At 48.4% G+C, this 24,728-nt stretch overlaps 1 protein-coding gene across 6 annotated transcripts; it reads left to right on the top strand.

Moving 5' to 3' along the window:
* Positions 1–6,136: 6,136 nt before the first annotated feature.
* On the top strand, positions 6,137–21,536 carry LOC106864675 (uncharacterized). Of its 6 annotated transcripts, XM_088155374.1 has the most exons (4): positions 6,137–6,185; positions 6,300–6,361; positions 10,266–10,334; positions 19,244–21,536. In XM_088155374.1, exons 3-4 carry the CDS (start codon positions 10,275–10,277, stop codon positions 20,372–20,374), a joined length of 1,191 nt encoding a protein of 396 aa, XP_088011500.1. In that variant the 5' UTR covers positions 6,137–6,185; positions 6,300–6,361; positions 10,266–10,274; the 3' UTR covers positions 20,375–21,536. The 6 variants fall into 6 exon arrangements, 5 of the variants coding, with proteins under 5 accessions (XP_088011500.1, XP_088011504.1, XP_088011502.1 ...); XM_088155378.1 differs by lacking the exon at positions 10,266–10,334 and having other exon boundaries at positions 6,145–6,185; XR_015798794.1 differs by lacking the exons at positions 6,137–6,185; positions 19,244–21,536 and adding an exon at positions 12,187–12,628 and having other exon boundaries at positions 6,198–6,361.
* The last annotated feature ends 3,192 nt before the right edge of the window (positions 21,537–24,728 follow it).

The raw sequence follows: 24,728 nt of genomic DNA, 5'->3' as shown, positions 1-24,728 counted from the left end.
GGGAGGGACTGTGAGGACACTGGGAGAGACTGGGATGGACTGGGAGAGCAACCGGAGTCACTTGGGGTGAGGGGGCAGGAAGCCCCGGGGATGGGCACAAGAAGGGCTGACGTGTCTCGGGTGATTCCCAGGGAGGTTTTGAGGGACTCCAGGGTCATTCCCAGGGCAGGGCCCGAGGGGACACGCTCTGCCCCACGCTCACCTCTGCGCTCCACGAGGAACGGGCTGGACAACTCGTAGTTGTGCCGGCAGTGCCTGTCCACCGCAGCCCGTCTGTACTCCATCCATTGCGGGTCGCTGTTCCAGTGCCTGGCAGCCGTGTCCCCAAAGGAGGTGTCCCCACGTGCAGCCCCACATCGCTGCCGAAGTGCAGGAACTGCTCCCGGTTGGAGATGTTCCTCTCCACGAACCTCAGCCGGTCGGTGCCGTGAATGAAGTGACACTCGGACTAAACCATGTCCTGGAACAGCGCTGTGTGTGCAGGACACAGGTCCGGGGGTGTCCCCCCAGCAGCCCACAGTAGCCAAGAGCTCCGTGGCAACCCCGACTCCGTACCTTCAGTGCCCCACGGCTGCCATGGGACCCTTCATCCTGCAGTCCCAGTTCCTCTTTTCCACGCTTCTCCCTATTTTCCTCCCCTTTTCCCAACACTCCCCAGTCACCAGCAGCCCTCAACATCTATTTGGGGGTCCCACCTCCCCATTTCCCTTTCCCTCCCCATCGGTCCCACCATCCCACCACTTCCCTTCCCGCCCCTCCCGCTCACCCGAGAGCTCCGCGACCCCAGCCCGGGGGGCTCCCAGTGGCACCAGTAGGGCCCCAGCTGCCAACACACGCCCCATGGCCAGCGCCGGCGAGGCTCTGACACCTCCCCCTCCCCAAATTCTCCTGGCGGGGGGCGCTGGGGGCGGGGCGCGGGTGAAGTCCAGGTGAGGAGCTCTGGGCGCTCTGGGACTGCCTGAGGAGTCATCAGCGCCGCGCGCTCTGATTGGCTCAATTAGTTTGGTGTCTTCTCTGATTGGCTGAAGAGAGACCCGGGAGTTGAGAGGAGCACCGGGAGAGATCCTACCCCAGGCTAGCGGTGGAAGAACATCCAATTTACAAGGCATGCAGATCATTTCCCAGTGGTCCCCACATTCCTGTAGGAACTAAATGCACCGAGGATCTCACGAGGGTCACCAACTCTCTGGCGGCCAAATCCAGCCCTGCGCTCCCTGCGGGTGCGGGCACTCTGGGAAGGGCTTAGCTGTGGGTCAGATGGCCGGAGAGTGGGTTGGTGGTCACCTCGTGTGTGAGGCAGTGATGGGCTGGGGAGATGCGTGGACACCACATGATCAGAGAGATGACTGGGTAAAAGGACACGTCAACAGCGACACTGCAGTGACAGGCAGCCAATGCGGGCTTGTTTCAGTAAAGTTTGGGTTAAGTTTCGAGTATAAAAAGGCTCAGTTGGTTACAATAAACGATCTTCTTCGGAGCAAGCAATCAAATCCGTGTGTCTTTGTTCCTCATTGCTACACATGACCATGAGATGGCCATGACGATGACTCAGCTGTGATCCTGACATGACCATCATATGATTGTGGCCATGAGTTGACCACAAGACGAGCACAAGATGAGCATGACCATGAGATGGCCATGACTTGGGGGTTGGTTTTCTCCTTTCCTCTCTCCCTGTGGATTTTTTTTCCCATTGACATGCCAACAAGCACTGATGGCTAGGTCTTAGCAGTGATGGGTAGTGACAGAGGGAGGCAGAGCCTCCTTGGTATTTTGGGAGATTCTCTTAGAGGGCTGGGGGAGGCGGGGAGAAAGGAAAGGCAATTCAAAACAGGTAAAGGAGGGTGGGGGGCAGTTGCTGGTTCTCGCTCACTTTTGGCTCTCGGAGCAGAAAGGTCATTGCTATCCCCCACCATCCCAACGCCGGGAGCTGTCTCTCTGTTTTGGACCCCTCACCCCTGCTTGGATGCCCTCCCGCTTCAGCTTGCTGTTTTCCCAGCATCCTACCTCTCCTCCATCCCTTCCCATCTGGGACACAGCTGCCATCACTCCAGTGCCCCTGCAGCCGCACGGGGATCGTTGCACCTGCCCATCAGGAGCCTACCAGAGCTCACTGCCAGCTGTGACAGCAACTGCACCAAAGGGGAAAGTGCCCGTGGCCCAGAGACTAGAACTGGGCTCCTGTTCTGTTTGTTGTTAATTTCATGGTTGTTTTTACTCCTATCTCCATATCTTTACCTGAGAGCCCCTTAATTTCAAAGTTATACTAATTCAAAGGGAATGGATTTATTTTCTCCATTTCAAGAAAGGGCCCTGCTTTCCCTAGCAGACTTTCAAACCAAGACACACCTCCTGACCAGCAAGGAAGAGTCCTCCCTGCAGTTGTTCACCCCAATATGGTATATTTTTGTCAGCTCTGAATTTCCCCTTCTCCACCTTCAGGATAAGAAAAAACCCTGACTTTGTCTCTCGGGTTTCCTGACCATTCATAACTGAACGCTGTTGAGATCCTGAACTTCCTCCCATGGTGTCGGGCCCATTGTGCCCCCCCAAATATCTTCCTTTACCCTATAAACAACTGACAGAGATGGAAAGCACAGTAACAGGTCTAGTTGCAGGAATGCACCAGCTACAAATCTGTGCCACCTTCTGTCTACTGCCCTGACCTACCAAAAGAGGGCTTGGGGAAATTTTTTTTAATAAATGCACATGCTCTTTTATTTTTCTTTTCTTTTATGAGAGCTGCCAACCCTTTTGTACCCGGAATGGCTCTCCAAGTCTCTACCCAAAGGCCTGACCCGAGCTGTGATCCTTCCAGCCAGGACCCCACCGTGAGGGGGTGGCAAGAGCTCTGTGTGTCAGCCCGGGTCTGGAGGCTGAGCTGGGGGTGATAATTATCCCTTTTCTAATATCCTGTGAGCAGTGACTGCCAATTCTCCAAGGGCCGTGACACATTTTCACCAGGAGTGTGATGTCCATTGTTACGAAGCTTCCATTTTTACAAAGGAAACATTTTCAGTTTCATTTTCTCCCTGTAGTGGAAGAAGAAAAATCACGGCTACTATTGTAAATAAACCAAAAGCCTTTCAGGCAGGTTTGTTAAGTTGAAACATCTACTCCTCAGAGCACAGCCTCACCCTTTTTACAAGGCTCCCTTTGAATGCAATGTGGAATTTGCTCAAGTAGGAACTGCTGGGTGATGCTTATCAAGATGGATTTTTTCTGCTGGATGCAACTGTCTCCAAACTGGAGGATATTTAACAAAATGATAAGTAAATCAGTTTTGTCTCATTTAAGGTGTGGAATGCCAGAGCGATGCAAAGAACTGGTAGAAGCAGGATATGATGTTCGACTACCAGACAAAGAAAATGTGACTCTTCTTCACTGGGCAGGGATAACAGAGAGGAGCTGGTGAAGTGAGCTGGGAGTCCCTGTGACAGGAACAGCAACAGCATATTCTGCCGCTGTTACCTATAATGAATTTGTTGGTTTTGAACTTGAAGGCAAAGGAATGCACTGCTTGTGAAGAAAAGGGTAGAATTCAAATCTTAATGCACTTACCTTTGCGAAAATGTCCTTGAAATGGAAAGATAGCCGAGTTTTCTCATATGTGAAATCATGAAATTTTCCCTGGTTTGGGTATTTTAGCAAACTCTCTTGTTTTGAAAGGAAAGATGTCTTCTAAGGAAGGTGGGATCCTTCCTGGAATGGAAAGAAGATCCGTCCCTCCAAATCCTTATAACTTCGAAAATTATGGAGCTTCCAAGCAAAATTGCAGGAAAAGGAGTAACAATTCTTTAGTATTAAACATGTACAGATCAGAACAGAACAAACAGCACAAACACAGGAGTTTGCCCCTGCTGAGCGCTGTTTGCCCTTTGGTGCAGTTATGATCGCACCCGGCAGGGGGCGCTGGGAGATGCTGAAGGGCAGGGGCGGGGCCAGGGTCAGTCATGGCCGGCAGGGGGCGGGGCCAGGGTCAGTCACGGCCAGCAGGGGGCGCTCCGGTGCTCGCTCGGGCCCTCACGGAGGGGCAGCGGCCGCTCGGACAAAAGGCAGCGAAGGCAGCGATTCCCCCGGGCACTCGGGTGACGGCGGACACTGCCCCGGCTCCAGGCGGCGCACCGCGCTCCGGCTCTGCATGCCCGAGCAGCAGGGAGGCAGGGAAAGCAGGCAGATTGGATCCCATTGCCGAATTGCAGCGTAGCAAAGTCCCGAAGCCGAATGCACAAAAGCTCCCGCAGCAACCATGCAACCGACTGCCGTAATCCACTGATGGAAGGGAAGCAGCCAGGGTTACACCCCAGTCACTGAATTCCAGGATTAAACCAAAATTCTTTTGCTCTAGGTAGATTTTCTAGGAGAAAATCCCAACCAGATATTCTCAAGAGGTAAAAACCACAGAGTTGACTGGCAAACTTGAGAAAATTAAGGAATATTGTCAAAAGAGTAAACACAACATCTCTTATCACAGCATAGACTTCGCCCACTGATCATAGAAAATGTTTACACTCATTTGATGTAATGTTCCGTGGGAGAGAAGAAAGAGGAAACCAGAAAGACAGGAAAGATATAGAAAAACAGACATCTATCTACTGAGTCCTTGGTTCCAGTGATGTAAAACTCCAAGATGAAGGTAGGGCTAAAGGATCATGTGCTTGCCTTATGGTGATCCTTTCCTATGGTGGCCCCAAACCTTTTCAGCCCATCCTGGGCCTTCCTCCCCGGAGGGATTTCTGCTCTCTTGGCCACTTGGGTGCCTCCAGTGTGCCATGACTGACAGACATTGTGGAGCAGAGCACTACCTTCCCAGAGATCTGATCTACTCCCTAGCACACATTCCCAGCCCCTCAGGATGTCTCAAAAGAGATTACCTTTTCCAGACTCTGACAGGCAGGACCCACCTCCCACAAAATCTTGGGCAGAGCGTATACATTTAGCACCATGTGAAACTGCCTAGGCAGCCTTTAAAAACTCGTGCCCTAGAACAAACCCCTCCATCCTTCTCAAGATTTCCTGGTTGTCAAACCCTAAAGACACAGAAACCATCTTTTTGGCACAAAGGGTCATAGGACAGATACTTTATCACTAGGAATCCCTCCTAAGCCAGCATCCTTCCAGAGAGTTGTAGAGAAAGAGAGAAGGTCCTCCCTGAGCCTCCTTTCCTGCAGGCTGAGCTCCCATCTCCCTCAGCCGCTTCTCATCTGACTTGTGCTCCAGAGCCTGCCCCAGTTCAATTCTCTGGACACACTCGAGCACCTCAAAGTCTTTCTTGTAATGAGGAACCCAAAACTGACCCCAGTATTAAGGTGAGACCCCAGCAGTTCCCAGAATAGGGGGACGGTCACTGTCCTGGTCATGCTGGCCACACTATTGCTGACACTGGCCAGGATGCCATTGTCCTTCTTGGCCACCTGGGCACATGTGGGCTCGTGTTCGGCAGCTCACGGCCAGCACCTCGAGGTCTTTTTCTGTGGGTTGATTGGAAACCGCAGGGAACGATCAGTGGAACGTGGACAGTTTAGTAACAACTCCAGGAGGCCCACTCTGATTTCGGGACTCTTTGGCCGCTTTGGTAACAAGCCAAGTCAGCCCAGTTTCCCTTAAGGGCTCTGTGGCCGCCTGAAGTAACCAGCCCGTAGCCCTGCAGGGGGATGTTGTAACCCAAGTGCAGGTGTAAGCTATTTCTTTGGACACCAGTTCCCACTGTTCCAGAACGTTGGGGTTTATTTATCGATCCCTCGTGCCCGCTGGCCGAAGCGCCTCCTGCCCCCGCTGTTGTTGCTGTCGGAGCTCGCAGCGCAGCCATGCAGGAACGGCCGCTGCGCGCGGGCCCCGCTCCGCCGCTGCCCCGGTGACGGCCGAACCCTGGGCGCGAGCACCGGGACGGAGGCGGGGCCTGCGCCCCTCGCGCTGCTCGGCCACCAATGGGGAGCCGTGGGATGGGCGGAACGGGCTGTGACTGGCTGGGGCCTGTGGGCGGGGGCGGGGCCCGGAGGGGCCGGGCCCGGCTGAGGGGAGCGGCGGCGGCCGGGGCGGCGTGGGGGAGCTGAGTGCGGTGGGGAAGGGACCGACCCCCGGTGGGAGAGAAACCGACCCGCAAAGGGGGAGGGATCGACCACCGGCGAGAGAGGGACCGGCTCCCGGCGAGGAACTGAGTGGCCTCTGGCGAAGGAGTGGCCCCGGTGAGTGGCCCATAACAAGTGCTCCTCGCGGCGTGGTCTCGCGTCCTGTGCCCAGTACCAGTGCTCTCTGACTGATCCACATCTGTACTTGCATCTGTTTGACATATGGAACAGGACTCCCATGCTGACCTCCATGACTGCTGGCATATATTTATTCCCTTTGTGTCACTTTCCAGGTACGTTATTGAGTTATGATCCGGATGCAGTGTCTGGTTTCTCACATAGCTGTTGAATGAATCCTTTTGCACAAAAGGTGGTGGATGATGCACTGGCATTTACTCTTTGGTGTTTCACACTTTCCAAGGCATTTTGGAATCCAAATGAAGCTTATGTACTTAGAAATTAAATATGTAGGGAATGTAGTCAAATCTTGCTTGTGTGACGTATTCCTTAACGAGTTCTTTTAGAAAAAGCAACTATATAAAACAGTACCCAATTGTTTTAAATTAATACACAAGATCAAAATAAAAGGACAAGGAGCCGAATCTAATTACCAACTGTCCTGCCTCCCCACCAAAAAAGGGTGACAACCTTACATGCAATCCATTTTTAGAGCTGTGTAACAGGTTAGATGTATTAGTAGTCTAGAATCACTACATCTGTATACTGCCGTATTGGCTTTACCCAATACTTAACAGAAACTTAATAGTAATATTTGGTATATGTATGTAAAGGATAGTGTTTTGAGGGGTTTTGTCTTATGTGCATTTACTGTGAATACATTCTCTCTTCTCGGTGGTTTTGTATGTGTCCGTGCCTGACTTCTGCCATAACGTCTCCCTGGCTCTGTGGGAGGTGTACAAGAAGATGCTGTCACCCCTGCTGGGAAGGTCTTCCTTGGAATACATGCACACCATGCAATCCTCTGGAGTTATACTGTGTCTGTTCTTAGAGTATTTAATAACCATTGTGTAGCCAGAGCAAACGTGGACATAAAGGCTCTCACCTTCCTCGTGTTCAGTTCAAACAAAAACAGAAAGCAATCTATGTCATCTTTTAGAATACGTTATAGCATTTGTATTTCTTATAATTAGTAACACTGTTGATCTGGTAGGCACCACATCATCAATGGAAAAGTACTGGTTGATAATTTTGGCACTTAAAATTGTCAGTGGACTATTGCTGGTATTTGACAAGACAGTTTTACCTGCTCAGGCTCCATGAACCCAAGGGACTTGAACAAAATGTGTGATGTGAACTGTTAGAAAGAGTATTACAGCTGTTACTGTTATAAATGAGACACAAAAGTCTCGATATTCAGCAAAATGTAGATTGCTTTATTTGATATAGAAAGAGCAAGCAGCGCTGGGGAACGTGAGGGGTCACCGCACACTCCACGCTCCACCGAACCTTGGTTTGCAGCCTCTTCTTATACTGTGGGTTCTCGTTGTAATCAATAATTTTTGTTTTTTTTGTTTTCATAAGCAGTGGTGGTTGTATAAACATCCTTACACAAATTCACAAAGCCTTTGGGTGATAATCAGTCACAGATAGCCATCTGGTCCTTGTAGATAACCACCAGAGAAGTTCTGGAAGTCTGGTCCTTGAGATAAGCAGTATTGATCAGACAAAGGCAGGAAGGGCTATTGGGAAGTCCGATTTTGCAAGGTGGTAGCTGATACAACTTATTTGGAAAACATAATATAACATAATATAACGTAACATAAAATAATATACCATAACAAGGTTATTTTAAACCGAATTATTTAATCATATAATTTCCTTTATCTAGTGTCCATGCTTCACTTCAGAGCTTAGTATTCTGGTTTATACAAACCCCAATGCTTTTGTGATTAACACGAATCTTTTATCAACTATCACAATTTCCCCACTTCTTTTTTTTTTTTTTTTTTAATCCCATTGATTCGTGTTCTGGCTTCAAATTTTGTCAATACCTCTTGTACTACATTTAATTCATTTACTGTCATTAATTTTGTTGCCTTCTCAGGGTCTATTGGTATTGTAGCAACTTGCATTCCTTGTACCACCGACTGGATTAGTCGAATGAAGCATGGAACAAGATAAGGGATGAACAGTAGTTTTAATAATGCACATGTTAACATAAACCCTAATTTCTTCCACCAAGCTCCCACTCAACAGGTTATTCCACCAATTATTATTAAGCATAGAGTTCCAGGTTTGTAGAGGTACGTGGGCTCTTAGTTTTATTTTTTCTTCAATTTTAGTAATTACTTCAGCATTATCATCAATTTCTAAGCAGCATTCAGAATTATTAAACTTCCCACACACTCCCCCTCGATATTTCTGTTTGATTTCACTGTAACAACTGTTCTGGCCCTAATCCTTCCCCGCCCTGCATGGCCATTGTTCAGTCATCTGCATTCCTCTACAGATCCAACAGTGTGTTAAGTTCAGTAGTACTTTCTTTCATTAATGCTACAAATATTTTTTTTCCCAAGGTTGGTAAGTCCTGTTCGCTGAGTTGTTTTATTTTCTCATGAAAGTTAAAACTTCCCCCACGGTTTGTCCTTGTTCCTTTGAACATTTTAGTTATAATTTTTTTTTATCAATTCCTCCTTGTAGTGATCTTGCACTCCTCCCTGATCTGAATATCCCCACATATCTTCTTTTGTGAAGCAGAGGTGTGTCTCTCCTACTGGACAACTTTGGTATGCCGATGGAGCCCACCCTCCTTTTCCCAAATTGGTGGCTACCCAAAACTTTTTTCTATAATAGTGCCTAATGAGTTTATTATAGCAGGCCAAATTGATATGTGTATGGAAGGCAAGGGTGGATACTGTGCATCCCGTACCCAATTGTCTGGTGACACTTGGAACAAGCATCAGCATTATTTCCTTTTATCATCATTAGCAATAGGATGACTCCCATGACCATTTTCCTCCCTCTGCCTCCCTCAAGGCCTACGGGGTTGCTGCCAGTAGCCGAGGTTTGTTTAATCTTCTCGGCAGCAGGGAATATGTCCTGGGGTCTCCCACTTTGTCTTTCTCTTTTGGTAGTGTTTCTTAATTTTGTCCCAGCTTTTAGCTTTAACATTCCAGTACGAGGTACAGCAGTAACAGCTTGGTATACACAACCCTTCTGACACTCTTTTGCCAATACCTCTGCTCTGGCTTTCTTTTTTTCCCTTGTTCCATTCTCAAATAACTCCCACCAGTTATGATCATCAATTTCGATTTCTCCTTGTGCTGATAGGGTATTAAGTACCTTAATAGTTTCCTTACATTCATTTCTTCTACATTAAACACATAATGCGAATGGGGGATACCCACCATAGGAATGACACCACCATAACTCAGTACAATATGGACACCTTTTTTTTTTTTTAATGAACGGGCTACAGTCACTTCTGGTAACCACCAGCCCTTCTGGTAACTCAAAAGACTGCATTATTCTTTTAGGGCTTGTCCAAAGAGATTGGGGGATTCTGTAAAGGCCTGAGGCAATACTGTCCAACACAGTTGTTGTTTCCTACCCTTATCAGGATCTTCCCATTCAAAGGCAAAGCAATCTCTACTACTTTCCTCTAATGGGCATGCCCAGAAGGCATCTTTTAGATCTATTACACTATACCAAGTGTAGTCAGGGGACAGCTGGCTTAAGAGAGTGTAAGGGTTTGCTACTACAGGAAATTTGTAACAGTTCGCTGATTTATAGCTCTCAAATCCTGTACCAATCTGTGATTCCCGTCTGTCTTTCTGACAGGCAGAATAGGAGCATTATGTGGGGACATACATGGTTCCAAAGCCCCCTGTTGCAAAAAGTTTTCTATGAGAGGCTTAAGGCCCCGTCTCCCTTCCAGTGATATTGGATATTGACAAACGCGGATAGGTAAATCGGGATCATTGATTTGCGCTTTGATAGGTTTCATTTTTAACTTCCCTATTTCCCCAGGGGTGTACCACACCTCAGGACATATTTGCTCCTCGTCCTTTTGGGTTAAAGCAAAAAATTTAAGCTGACCTTGGGATACTTCAATTTTCAAATCCAATGCTATTATTAAATCCCTCCCCAATAAATCCTTTTCTGCCTCTGGCAGTAACAGCAGATCTTTTAATTCAATTTTGTTCTGGGTGTCAATTTGCAAATTTTTAATAATAGGGACCCGAAATGGCTCACCTTTTGCTCCAACCACGAGTGCCGTTTCTCTACTACGTTTACAGCCTTTTGGTAAGTGTTTAATTGTGGATTTTTCGGCTCCTGTATCTACTAAAAATTCCACCTCCTCTCCCTGGGGACCGATCCTTAATTTTATCAAGGCTCTTTAGATGGTATAGTCCCCAGTACATACAGCCCCTGACACCCCTATTCGTCTTCCTGGAACTTTTTTTTTTTTTTCATTCTGCAACCGTTCTTTACAATTTTTCTTTACATGACCTTTCTTGTTACAGTAAAAGCAGGTTCGCCTTGGTGAATTATTTCCTGCTTCATTTCCTTGTTTTGGTAGGGGTTTTCGTGGTTTCCCTCCCCCTTTCTGCTGGTTTTCTTTCTGTGTTTCACGAACTGCAGCTATAAAGATTTTAACTTTTGCTTTCTGCTTCTCTTAGCAATTCTTGTAACCCCCGATCTTGCCAATCGTCTAACTTTTCTAATTTCTTTCTAATATCTCCCCACGATCGAACAACAAATTGGGTTTTGAGGAGTGCCTGACCCACTTGTGTATCAGGGTCTATCTCGGAGTACATTTGGAGATCTTTCCTCAGTCGCTCCAACAAGTCAGTTGGGGATTCGTCCTTTTTTTGTTGTTCACTAAAAGCTTTATTAATATTTTGTCCTTTAGGAACTGATTCTCGGATACCTTTAACGAGTATCCATCTTAAGTCCATCATATTCTGGCGATGGACATCATTTTGATTATTTCAGTTAGGATTATTTAATGGCCATTTCTGGTCTCCCCTAGCTCCAATCTGATGCTCCCGGTCCCATACCCTCATTCCAGCCTCTCTGATCATTTCCCGTTCTTCCGTGGTGAATAGGATACTTAATATAGATTGTAATTCCATCCAAGTATACATACTTGGTCCGAGGAATTGATCTGATCTCTTCGATACCCCTATAGGATCTTCTAATAGTTTTCCCATTTCTTTTTTAAAGTTCCTCACTTCCCCTGTGTTCAAGGGAGCATTTACAAATCCAATTAATCCAGCCTGTTGTCCTGCTAATGGCACTTCCCTCAGGGGGTAAAGGCGAGCCTTTGTGTCGTTATCTCCCTCCTCTCTGGTGATACCATCTCTCCTGGTATTCCTTTGACTGGAGCGAGTTCTTAGAGCTATGGGAGTACCAGGAGGAGAAGTGGGTGCGTGGGGGGGGTCTCCTGTATTTTCTGTATTATACGGAGGTGGGAGATTATCAAGGGGTTCCCAGGTAACCTTCATTTTATCCTCATCCTCTTTTTCTTTTAAAGTATATATCAAGGATGGCTTGGACTGTTTTGCCCACAGGGCAGCATACTCACATTCCTCTTTGTTAAATGTTTTTTTACAAGCCACATATGTGTTTAATGCCTGACAAATCCAACCCTCAAATGATCCGAACATGGGACAGTATAGGTTATCTTTACGGATCATTTCTTTGGTTCATTCCACTATGCAATATTGAATCAATTTTTCTTTACTTTTTCCTCTGTATACCGCCCCTGTGTCCCAACATCTTAATATTACTCCCAAAGGGCTGCCTGGTGGTATTTCTGGCAACCTACTTGTCTTGTCTTTATTTTCCCGCTCTCCTTGTGGACCAAATGAACTTGAACCTCTTTGTGGGTCCCTGGGACTCAGAATTTTACTCTTTCTTTGTCCCATTTTTACCTCAAGGGACTGTCTTGAGGTGTTTGTACTCCCCGATGTGTTCCGCCCGAGCCCCTGCCTCTCCTTGGGTCAGGATGGACTGGAACCCGCCTCTACCTGGGCTGGGATGGGAAAAGCAGCTTTTCCCTTCTCCCTCCGTGACTGGTGTGTTGCAATCTGCTTTTCTTTTCCTCCCCCTTCCCCCCGCTTTTCCTGGGTCCTGCCTTTGTCTGGACTAGGATGGGAAGGACCTAGCCTCTACCTGGACTAGGATGGGAAAGACCTAGCCTCTACCTGGGCTAGGACAAGAAAAGCAGTCTCTCCCTTTGTGCTCACTCGCTTCGTCCGGTCACCGGCCAGGTCCCTCGCGGGATGCTGGAAACGCGGATAGAAGGACTCCACTCTCGCTTCGCAGCAAAGGCCACGTCTCATTCAGGCAAGCACACAGTCATCCCCACCAAACCAGACAGGTACTCACAGTCCGATGCTCCTGTCTGGGTCTTTGTGCACGAGAATTACAGGTGATTTTGCCGCGGTCTTCCGGGGAGATTTTCCTTGCTCAGTCTCTATGGTGCGGGACGTCGATGGGTCCCGAGAATCACTGACGAACCGGGGCCACAGCAGTGGGGCGCCTCCCCGAAATCGCAGTGCCTCTCAGGGCTCCAAGGACGTCCTGGGTATCGGCACCAAATTGTTATAAATGAGAGACAAAAGTCTCGATATTCAGCAAAATTTAGATTGCTTTATTTGATATAGAAAGAGCAAGCAACACGCTGGGGAACGTGAGGGGTCACCGCCCACTCCATGCACCACCAAACCTTGGTTTGCAGCCTCTTCTTATACTGTGGTTTCTCGTTGTAATCAATATTTTTTTTGATTTTTGTTGCCATAAGCAGTGGTGGTTGAATAAACATCCTTACACAAAGCTTTTGGGTGATAATCAGTCACAGATAGCCATCCGGTCCTTGTAGATAACCACCAGAGAAGTTCTGGGAGTCTGGTTCTTGAGATAGGCAGTATTGATTAGACAAAGGCAGGAAGGGCTTTTTGGGAAGTCTGATTTTGCAAGGTGGTAGCTGATACAACCCATTTGGAAAACATAACATATTATATAATGTAACATAATACAACATAATATAACATAACAAGGTGATTTTAAACAGAATTATTTTATCATATAATTTCCATTATCTAGTGTCCATGCTTCACTTCAGAGCTTAGTATACTGGTTTATACAAACCCCAATGCTTTTGTGATTAACACGAATCTTTTATCAATTATCACACCAGTCAAATCCAAAACAGTGGGAACATTCTGACAGGTCTCCGAGAAAATCCTAATGTATTTAACACTAATGCTCAGAGGAAGATCAGATCTTAATCTGTAAACACATTCCTGGTAGTCAGAGGCCATCTCACTAGTAGAGGGGAGAAGCTTCCTGCAGATGCAAGAGCCTCCTTGGTTTCATGTGAATCTTTCCCGCTGCAAAGCATGGGGGGTTCCCCACTGGAACAGGGACAGCTTTCTGGGAACTGACTGCAAGCTGAACACAAGTGGCTCCAGGACACTTCCTGCCGGGACACTTGCCTCTGGGAACAGCTTCTTGGAGAAGTCTGGGCTCCCCTTTTTACTTCCAGGCATTTTCTGCCGATCTGCCCATCCTCAGGGATGAGGCTGTTTGTCTCATAGCCGTGGCTCTGAGGGAGCAGGGATGCCTGTCCAAAGGGCTGCCTCCCTCTGCACTCTGGCAGCTCTCACCGAGGCTCTGGCAGGGGTGAAGGCTCTTACAGAAATATCCCAAGGCTGGAGATCTTCCTCACCCTGCTCCTCCACTGCTGATACCACAGAGTTCCCTGCACATAGGAGCATCACCTTTTCTTCTGCATGAACCTGTTCCAGCACAACACCAAGTGTCTTCTCCTGTAGCACCACCACAGCATCCTTAAAGCCGTGGACTAGCAAGTGACAGCTCCTGGAAATTGCTGCTGTGTGTCTGGCTGCAGGAAACCCCTTCTGGAATGCCCTTGGTCTCTATTTTTTGCTTTCTGGATTTTCCTGGCCAATCTGCATTGATTGCCAGCGAAAATCGCGAGGGTGCCACGTGAGCAGTGGCCGAAAGCGCTGAGCGAGGCCATCAAACCCAGCCCAGCAACTCCCGGCGTTTGCCAGCCCAGAGGTGGCAGGGACAGCGTGGCCGAGGGTGGAGAACCAGCCCGGCTGTGCGGGAGGGCTCTCATGTGGGAATATGGTTCTCTAAGAAGGCCATAACTAAATGCTTGCGTGGGGATTTTGGCTTCTGGAGCAGTGGGGTAGGGCTGTTGTTGGTTCCTACCCCTCCACCCCAGGATGATGCAAGGGGTGAGGGATGCCATGTGTGCTGTGCATTGGTAGTGATCCTCAAGAAATCCTATGAATCCTCTCTTTCAAACTAGTCAAGCTCCTGGAAAAGATGGGTCCAAAAAAAAAGTGTTGTTTTGTGCCCTCCTGCACTTGTGAGGTGAGGGGCAGGAGGCAGAGGTCCAGCTTGGTCTCTGTTTGACCTTTCCTTTGAGACAACAGTGTCTGCTCCCACCACAAAGGCACAGAGGGTGCTCTTTGCCCCCAGCAGTGGGAAGTGGCTCTGCTGACCCCACTAAGAGTGCTAGAAGATTAGTCTGTGAACGAAACAGTTGAATATTGCCTAGAGGGGGGTAGCAGGCAGTAGATGTGCCACCATTCTCTTTCCAGGACTCCACGGGGAGTATTAGAACAGAGGTCTGTGAGGCTGAGAGGTTGAATATTGCATGGGAGGGTGGCACTGGATGTGAATCGTCTCATGTGTGCACTGGCCTGGCCTTTCCTGTTTGTACAGTGAGCTCACTGTTCACCGCGGGTGTTCTCTTTCCAGCACAGATTCTCTGTGTGTTGTTTGCACTGGGAGGGAGATTTCTAGGTTGTCTTTTGTTTCTTCATTAAAGGCGAATGATGGTGGGCAGAGCTCTGCAGAGAGTGAGATGAAGAAAGGAAAAGGGTTGGTTGCCCCTAAGAACATGAGAGGAGATGAACAGTCCCATTGTCCCCCACTGAGCCTTGCCAGAGGGAAATAACCAAGAAATTGTCCCCAAAGAAAGGGTTCTGTGCCGCCTTGTGCTCCCTGCAGGAATGCAGGACCTATATTCGAGTGTGGGGGAGGGTTGGGGAAGTAAGAAGAATTTCTAGTGACATATTTTAACTAATTGTAGGCATGAACTGTGCCACAATGTCCCAACCATACTCCCCTCTTCTGTCCCCATCCCCACCGTGTCATGATCCCACAGAGAGACCCACAGGGGGGTCGGGGCCAGGAGGGCTCTAGAAAAGTGCAGTGCACATGTGTGCCAGTGTGCAGAGCTCTGTGTGCACACACAGACACCGAAGTGCACACGTGTGTCAGTGTGCACAACTGCACACACGGATATTTTCTAGTGTGTCCAGATGTAAGAGTGCCCGTCCTGCTTTGCACAGTGTACATGTGTGCGGGTGTGCACAGCACTGTTCACATCTGTGCACTGCTGTGTACACGTGTGTGGAGTCTGTGCACAGCTCTGTGCTTGTAGGTGTGCACAGCTCCGCAAGGGTGAGCACGGCTCTGTGTGGGACATCCGTGTGTCAATGACACTGCACGTATTCGTGTGCACGAGCTCTCTAAGTACAACAGGTCTTGTGCTTGTGGGCAGGTGAGCATTAGTGGAGACTGTGCCTAGGTGTGTGTGTGTGTGTGTGGCACGGATGTGCTGGGGGGTGTCTGTGTCTGTGTGTGTCCGTGTGTCTGTGTGTGTCCGTCTGTAAGAGCCAAAATGAGGTATGTGGGGCTCCAGACGGCTCTTTAAATGCTGTTTATTGTATCCAGATGATACAGCAATTCACAGGTCGTGGAGCCTTTTCAGCCACAGCTGTAGCTTCGTCTGAAGCTTCTCTAGTTCTGGTTACAATGCATTATATACTTTCCATTATAGAGCATCTTAATACATGACAACCAATCAATACCTTTACTATTACCTATAGCCTATCCTTACTACTAACATTACCATATTCACGTTACTATTGTCCAATCACAAAAGGTTAGTATGATACACTTTAAGCTATAAGTACTTTTTCAGTTTTCTTGCATTGGAAAATTCTGAGATCTTATCTCTACTTGCCACACCAGCTTTCTTGTTTGTGAAAATCTTTTGCCTTGGTAAGAACATCTTTTGTTTGAGATGGATTTATCCTTTGCTCTAAGTCATACAAGCCCCGTCCACCTCGCTCGCTCTTTGTCTCCTGGTGGCGGCGGCCCCGGGGCCGGGCTCTCCCCGGCTCTGCCCAGTCAGCGCGCGAATTCGAGGAGTGACAGCGGAATCAGCCAATCGCCGCGAGGGGCGGGCTCTGCACGCGGCACGGACTCAGCTCCCTTTGCCCGAGCTCCGCCATTTCTCGGAAACCTCGCCTGAGGAGCGGGAGCTTCGCTGGGTCCGGCGCGGGCAGGAGGCCAAGGAACCGCTGCTGCCCTGAACCGCCGGGAGCTCGGGGTGAGCGGGAGCTGAGGGCTCTGGGAGCTGGGAATGAATCCGGGATGGAGCCCAGACCCACCTGCAGCCTCGGCAGGAGCTGATGCCGGAGCAGCGCTGGCTCGTCCCGATTCCTGTGGGTAGCACAGAGGTAGCTGCCCTGTCTCTGGGGCTCTACGGGATAATTCACGTGGCCAGAGGTTTGTGTGCACAAAAGAGACAGAGGAGTCCTATGAAAGTCACTTTATTCATGAACAAGGGGAGAGGCCATGCGGCATTTGTAATGCTGTCTCTGAAACGCAGCCGCCTTTTTTTCCTCATTTTCCCGGCCGGATCTCCCTCTCCCTTTCCCCACTGCCTGAGGTACTTGGAAGGTTCAGACTTCGCGATCCGCCTACTTCATGCCCTCGTTAATATGCACCCCTCCTTTTGTATAACATCCGATATTCCTGGCTCTGTTAAGTGTTTCTCCTTCTCGAAGTTCAGGAATGGAGAAGGGTCTTGGCTGAGCAGCTGTCCGTGCCAATTAGTTTTCTGAAACTGATGGTTTGTCTTGTTACTTACTTTTGTACAAATTCCTGGCCCTGTCTCCAGGCACATTCATCTTACTCTGTTCAAACCCTCTTCTCATTTTCTCAATAATTATCTTCACTAACTTTATTAACATTGACTTAGTCTCTTTTCCTGGATCCTCTTTGGTTTGGGATTATTCTCAGTGTCCTCACTGCCTGTCCTTTTGTAGCCATTTCTGGATCAGGAGGCCTGGCTGCCACCTGCGTCCCCTTGCTCACCTGCTGAATGAGCTGCACTCAGTGCATGGTAAAAAGATGAGAGTTGCTGCAGCACATCAGAGGAGGAACAGCATTCGTTTAACCCATGGTCTGCCAGGGAACCACCGAAACGTGTCCCATTCTCATCCTTTCTACATTTGGATTGGAATCTGAGCTATTTTCTTCTTTCCTTTGTTATCTGTTTCACCACTTTTTGGTTATCATCTGTTTGCAAATAGCAGTTTCAATCATTTAATTTTACACAAACTCCTCTCCTTCTTTTAATAGATAATCTGATTCTATCCCATGGTGAAATGTCTCAATCTTCATTTTCTTGGATTGGTGGGCAGTAAATTCAGGAGTTGGAGCTGTCTGGTTGGTTATTATTTCGTGGACAGTTTTTAACCTAATTATGCCACTCAAATTATGGATGGATTTTTTGTCTCCTGATACAAAATCATTAGGGCTTCCAGGGGCTAGTCCATGGTGTTGTAGGATTTGTTCTGGTGGCCGTTCATCTTTTTCCCATTTTTGGGTGCTCTCTCCAGCCATGGCTGCATCAATTGACCACTTTTCTCTAAATAATAATCAAATACTTGGATTCCCAACTGATTTCTCTGAACAGTGACAGCACATGTTGGACTGGGGAGAGGGATTATTCCCCCCCCCCCCATTTTTCATGAAGTTTTCACAACGTTTTCCTTTGCTGTTTCTCTTTGCAGCTTAACCAATTTCTGTTGCAGTCAGATATCCTCACTATGGGCTCTGCCTTTAGTTGTGCAAATTCCATCTGTGCAAGCAGGCAGAGCTTGGGGTGAAGGACAGAGGAAATCAGCGAAATTCCCCCCCCCCCCCAGGCAACAAGACCCTGGTACATTGTGCACACATTGCTCCAGCAGTGTTAATCTGCATTTCTAAAGCTCCTCTCCTGCTGCCTGGAACCGATGCTTCTATTCCAGAGCAGCCATTAGGTGATTCACACGTGCACCCCCACAATCTGCATTATTTTTTGCCATTTTTTTTCTTTTTAACAATATTTTCTTAAATGTTTATGCATTAAAGCATCACCTTTAAAGCTTTTCTGGTGTTGTAAAATCCACCCTAAACGTGAACATGGAAAAACCCATATGGAAATTTTGCCATCATTAAGAGCCACTGAAAAATATACACAAAAAATTTCCAATGCAATCAAGATTTTTCTACTTCTTCTCCAAGGAGTAAAAATTGCTTGTCACATCCTTGGCCCAAACCTAACTGACAACACAAAAGTAGGATTATTCTCCACTAGATGGAGAATTACCGGGGTAAAAAATTTCACACCAATTCCAAGGGAAATAATGGAATATCTGCCCTGGATCTGGCACTTTTTCTGGCCAAAGCCAATGGCAAAAGCCATAGCCATGGCATTTTGGCTTCTATCACCAGCTTCCAAAGGTGTTTCTTTATTTCCCGTTTGTTCTTTCTACCTGACCTGAGCTGTGGGGGTGCAAGGGCTTGTGGAGGTCCCATTGTATTCCTAAAGCAGCCATGGATGCACGTGGGAGGAGCAGGTGGGATTGTGCAGGAGAAGGAGGAATAATAGGAGGAAGAGTAGGGACACAGGAGTAGGAAGACCAGAAACAGGAAGGAGCACGAGGTTCCACCCCTCCCTGTATCTGCATCCTCTCCCCAGGCCTCAGGAGCATTGTCCCCATCACATGCAGCAGGTGACCGGAGAGGGAGATCCATGATTTTCACATGGGTTAATTGTGGTATTTCTGAGCTTTATTTGGCTAAATATTGGTGCTTTGGTTTTTTGCAGCAGTTGAATCTTTCTGTTTTGGAGAGGGTTTTGGCTAAATCTTAGTGTTTGTGGGGTTTTTGATCTGCGTCATGATGTTTGGAGGATTTTTGGTTTGAATCTTGGTGTTTTGGAGGTTCTTACAGACACAAGATGCCCAATGAGTTCCTGAGTTGCACTTGGGCAAGGAGGAACCCCCAGCCCAACACACTCCTCTCTTGTTTTTTCCCCAAACCAGGATTTTTCATTCTCAAGGCATTGGCAGATGGAGGAGGAGTTAAAGCCCCGGAGATCCCTCTCGAGGAGGGGCTGCAAACCCAGCCCAGGGAGCTGCAAACCCAGCCCAGGGAGCTGCGAGGAGGAAAGACCCTCCCTGAGCCGGGAAGGCGGCTGGAGATCCAGGCAGAGCTCAGAGCTGGTGGAGAAGCCTCATGGACGGGAGAAGCCCCAGAAGTGCTTGAAATGTGGGAAGGGTTTTAACTCCATCTCTCAGCTGATCCTACACCAGAGGATCCACAGTGGGGAAAAGCCCTATGAGTGTGGGGAATGTGGGAAGGGTTTCAGCAAGAGCTCCCACCTGATCCGGCACCAGATGATCCACACTGGGGAAAAGCCCTATGAGTGTGGGGATTGTGGGAAGGGATTCAGAGACAGCTTCTGCCTGATCCGGCACCAGATGATCCACACAGGGGAAGGGCTCTACGAGTGTGGGGAGTGTGGGAAGAGCTTCAGCGACAGCTCCAGCCTGATCCGGCACCAGGTGATCCACACTGGGGAAAAGCCCTACAAGTGTGGGGAATGTGGGAAGAGTTTCAACTACAGCTCCAGCCTGATCCAGCACCAGGTGATCCACACAGGGGAAAGGCGCTACAGCTGCTTGGAATGTGGGAAGAGCTTTGGGTGGGGCTCTGACCTGATAAACCACCAGCGCACCCACACTGGGGAGAGGCCCTACGAGTGTCTCAAGTGTGGGAAGAGGTTTCAGAGAAGCTCCACTCTCATCAGACATGAGCGGATTCACACAGATGAGAGGCCCTTCCGCTGCCCTGACTGCGGGAAGAGATTCAACCGCAACTCCACCCTCACTGTCCACCGGCGCAACCACTGTGGGGAGAGGCCCTACAAGTGTCCTGAGTGTGGGAAGAGGTTTCAGACCACCTTCAATCTCCTCGAACATGAGCGGATTCACATAGAACAGAGGCCCTTCTGCTGCCCTGACTGTGGGAAGGGCTTCACATGCAACTCGCATCTCATCAGACACCAGCACATCCACACCAGGGATGCGAGTGCCCCAGGTCTGGGAGGAGCTTCGTGCTCTGCTCCAGCTCTATCCCCCATGGGAGGATCGGTGTTGGAGGATCCCCAGTGACCCCCGTTGGGCAGAGCCCTGGTGATCTGTGGTCCTGGTGATCCGTGTTGGGAAGACACCTGGTTGGGGGCTCTGCATCATCCTGTCTCCCTGTGGGCACCTGGATGAACTCAGGGGCAGGAACGTCCATCAGGACACGACGTTGGGAATTCCTTGGGGAGAGTGGATTTGTTGACTTTCAACCCTAGAAAATCTTCTGTGTTCAATCCTATATTCCGATGTCATCTAGGAATACTGAATGGTCTTGGAGGTCTTTACTGTGGTGGTTTGTAAAGGTTTCTTGAAATTTTTTATCTGCTGAGACCTGGGCAATCTCCCTTGTATCTGACAAGTACCAATCAGTGTAGGATTTTTAATACTGACACATTGTTACACCAATACGGAAGTTTATGCCTCTTTGTGAAACACCCATGTCAAGACAAAAAAACCCGGGAAAGTTCTCTTTTCCTTCCAGCCTCTCACAAAGACGCCGGCCCAGGCTCCCTCCACATGGCCAGGGCCGGGCCGGGCAGGCGGGCTCTGACGCAGGGCTCAGGAAGCTGCCGGGCCCCGTTTTCAAGCAGAGACCCCGATAGGCAGGAAAGGGACAGGAAAGCCCCGTTGCTCAGATCCTGCCCCTTCCTTCCCAGCGTGGCCGAGGCTCAGAATAGCCCTGCCCTGCCGCCGGCCCGGAGCGGCTCCGAACGGCCGGGCCTGCTCTGCTGCCCACGCAGGCTGGGGGAAAAACAACTGAGTCCTGTTCTGGCAAGGCCCTACACACTCCTGCCTGCTGGGCAGGGTGGGGGAAGAACCCCTGGCCCGTGGCTGGAATTGGGTGCAGCAGGCGCTGGAGAACAGCCATGAAACCAGAAACTCATCACGGCTCCTCTGACTAAACCCTACAGTCCTCACCCAGCCCCCAGCGTGGCCTTGAAAGACTCTTTATCCTAAATAACATAGACTGTCCCACCTGGAAAAAATCACAAAACCCTCTGCTGCCCTCTGGGCAAGGTATTAACTCGTTCAATGCCCAGAATAAAACTTTGCAGATATTTTATTCTCACTCCTAAATTTAAAAAAAGAAAAAAAAGACAAAATAGTAATACACACAGAAACAATATAAAAACACCAAAATCAAACAAAAAGAAAAGTCAAATCCTAAATAAAGAAAGGAGAAAAGTAATGAACTAAAGTTTCTCTTTTTTTAAACTATGGACAAAATGCTCTTGTTTCCCTATAACACATACAAATATTATGAAGTGAATATGACTATTTGTTGGAGGTTGGGTGTTCCCCTTTTTCTCTCTGTGGAATTTTCCCCATTGTTATGCTAAGAAGCTGTGGCTACCTCCTAGCTCAGACGGCTGGTTTTCACTCGAGGGGAGGGGGAGGGAAGAGGGGGAAACACCGCGATATGCAGGCAGCAGGTAAAGGAGAGGTTTGGGAGTCGCTCTCTCTCTCGCTCGTGGAGTCGGAGGAAAGACGCCGGTGCTGCTGTCGCCACCCCCTCGCCATCCCAGCGCCGGGAGCCGCGTTCTCTGCTGTGGGACACCGCACTGCTCCCTTTCCCGCTTTCAGTCTCCCGGCTCCGGACACGCTGCTGGGCACCGTGACCGACACCGTGAGCAGAGAAGTCTCTGCCCATCCCTCTCCCACCCAGGACGAGGCTGCAGCCATTGCCCCGGTCCTCCCGCAGCTGCGGGGACGGGACCTGCCCACAGCCCCGGTAACTGCAGGGCAAGGAGAGGGTGTCTGCGGCCAAAAAAGGACTAGAACTGAGTTACTGTTCTGCTGGCTGTTAATTTCATAGGTGTTGTTTTTGTTTATCAGATATATTAGTAAAGAACTGTTATTCCTAGCCCCCATATCTTTACCTGAGAGCCCCTTGATTTCAAAACTTGATTTCAAGTGAAGGGAGCGGGGCTTTATACTCTCCATTTCAAAGAGAGGCTACTGTCTCTTTTAGCAAATACCTGTCTTCCAAACCAAGACAGATTTGGGCCTGAGGGCATTGAGAGGAGGGTGAAAAAGGAATAACAGTTCTCTTGAGTTACCTAAGTTTTGTGGTAGGTGGCACCATGCTGTCCAGCTTACCCTGGTTTGGGCTTCATGTGGTCACTGCTATATCTCCCATTTGCAAGCCCTTTTTTGAACATGGGTCTTATCATTGAAGTTACTGTGGCTATTATCCAGTTCATTCTGTGGGTTGATCAGTTGAGGAATTAATGGATTTTTAACTTCCTCTGGAAGACAACCACATGGATTCAGAGCTATCGCACTCTAAGTGTGTAGTTTTGGGGTTTACTTCAATAATGGTACTTACTGTGAGGAAGTGACAGCAGGGGAAATTTACTCTCAACCCATCACCCAGGTTTTTAAGTCCTCTCCACCAGTTTTGAAGGAGTTCAGATCCACTCTAAATGCTAATGATACCATACAGTGGCTGGTGTTGCTGATATGCCTGTTAAACCTGGTCTATTTAACATTCAGAGATAAGGGGAGATTGATTTGGATAACAACCCTGATACCTACCCCAGGAAATTGGGATGCTGCTGCAGAGACTGACCCTGCCCCACAGCCCACTTCAGAAATGAAACACCCGGAATTGGTGGGCGTTTTAGTGAAGGAGATATGTGAGATGAGCCAGATGCTGAAGGAGTACCTTGCCCCAGCTGCTGAGAAACCCTCCCCCTGCCTTCAAGAGGGAGACTCTGATGGTACAGCAGTGGAACCCACAGAAGTTACATCTGTCCAGGTTCCAGCTGAACTGCAAGGGCACTTGAGCCAGTAATTGTTGCCCCTGTGGAAAAAAAAGAAGTCTAAGATGAAAACAAGGCACCTAGAAAATAAGGATAAGAAAGGAGGGCCCTCACAACCAGCAGGGGAGCCAGAGGTTGAGATCATCACCAAGTTCCTGTCGTACAAAAGTCTCCATACTCTGCAAAAAGACATTGAGTGACGAGGCCATGAGGCTTTTAAATCTTGGTTACTTTGGGTCTGGGACCTTATGGGTACAGGTGTGCAACTGGATGGTCCTGAGGCAAGGAATTTGGGATCCTTGACCCAGGACTCAGGTGTGGACCAGGTATTTGTAAGGGAGCCAGGCCTCCTTTCCCTCTGGGAGTGGCTTTTAATGAGTGTGAGAGAGAGGTTTGTCCACAGAGAGAGAATGCAGGAGCACCACCATAGAATGTGCTGGAAGACCCTTGAGGAAGTGATCCAACAGCTGAGAGAAGTGGCAGTGCTGGAGGTGCTCTTTGGGAGGGATGGAGAGCATGACAATGACCCTGACAAGTCAGGTGCACAGGGCAGATGTTGTGGAATCTGGCAGACCTGGGGCCATCTCAATACACCACCTTTATTGCAACAATTAATGCTGATAACAACCAAGAGACAGTGGGTTCTGTTGCTAACAAGCAACAAGCTTAGAAATTTTGAGAGTATAATCAAGGCCCAATGCAGGCTCATGTCTCTGCTGTAATTGTGAGCCTCCAAGAGGAGATGAGGGAGATGAGGGAGGAGGGGAGGGGGAACAGTTCCCAAGCAGCACCAGTGCAAGTCACAGACCCCAAAGTTGGAGTACACTCTGAGTATTTCATTGATAACTTACATCTTGCACTTCATGACATTAAATTGTGTTAATCAGACTCTGTCATATCACGAGTTCCTGGAACACATTTTCAAGCCTTCCAGCTGAAGCCCAAGGGAAGCTGTTTCTGTCTTGCATCACAAAATTGGCAGGTGTTTTGCAAAGACAGCCCTTTAAAAAGGACTTGTTACATGCATTATCATCCAAGGGGTTGCTTTCAAAGACAGACAAAAGCCCATGAACAAACAGAAACCAACCAAACAACATATTAAAAACAAGCACTTTATTTTTAGGTCTTGCTTTTAATATTTTCCAAGCTGGCCTCCTCTTCCACTGCAGTGTTCTTCTTTGGACGGGAAAACATCCTTGCCAGATGATGTCACTTAACAAGGCAAACAGAACTTACACACAATGGATATATTAAAGCTAAACATGCAGAGTCCCATTTCACAATCATCATCATTTATTTTCTGTTTATCTTGTTTTCAGAAGGGTGAGAACTGTATCTCAGATCCCCCTGGCTAGTTTGGTGCCATAGCCACTGATTCCCTGTCCTTTCTAATTATCTGTCCTTTCTGTAGTTCCTCTGCCCATTTGTTGCTCTTTGATCGCTGCCTCCTTCACCTGATTTTTATATTTTCTGGATTTGTGGGGTGTTTTGTATTGGTTTTGATTTTTTCTTGGTGGTTGTTTTGTTTGCCTGTTTTGTTGGGTCACAGTTTTGGTTTTGTTATTTCGTTGGGGTTTTTTTCCAGGTGACATTAGGAATCAACTTGTGATTTGGAC

The sequence above is a fragment of the Sturnus vulgaris genome, chromosome 38 (assembly GCF_052056855.1).
Source record: "Sturnus vulgaris isolate bStuVul1 chromosome 38, bStuVul1.hap1, whole genome shotgun sequence".
NCBI classification, from domain to species: Eukaryota; Metazoa; Chordata; class Aves; order Passeriformes; family Sturnidae; genus Sturnus; species Sturnus vulgaris.
This window is presented reverse-complemented; position numbering and strand designations above follow the sequence as displayed.

What these genes read in the sequence shown, in the direction of transcription:
- LOC106864675 (XM_088155374.1), top strand. Translation starts at nt 10,275, where the DNA reads ATGGCTCACCTTTTGCTCCAACCACGAGTGCCGTTTCTCTACTACGTT. An exon ending in ACTACGTTTACAGCCTTTTG is followed by an intron (nt 10,335 to 19,243) that starts GTAAGTGTTTAA and finishes TCCCCAAACCAG; the next exon opens with GATTTTTCATTCTCAAGGCA.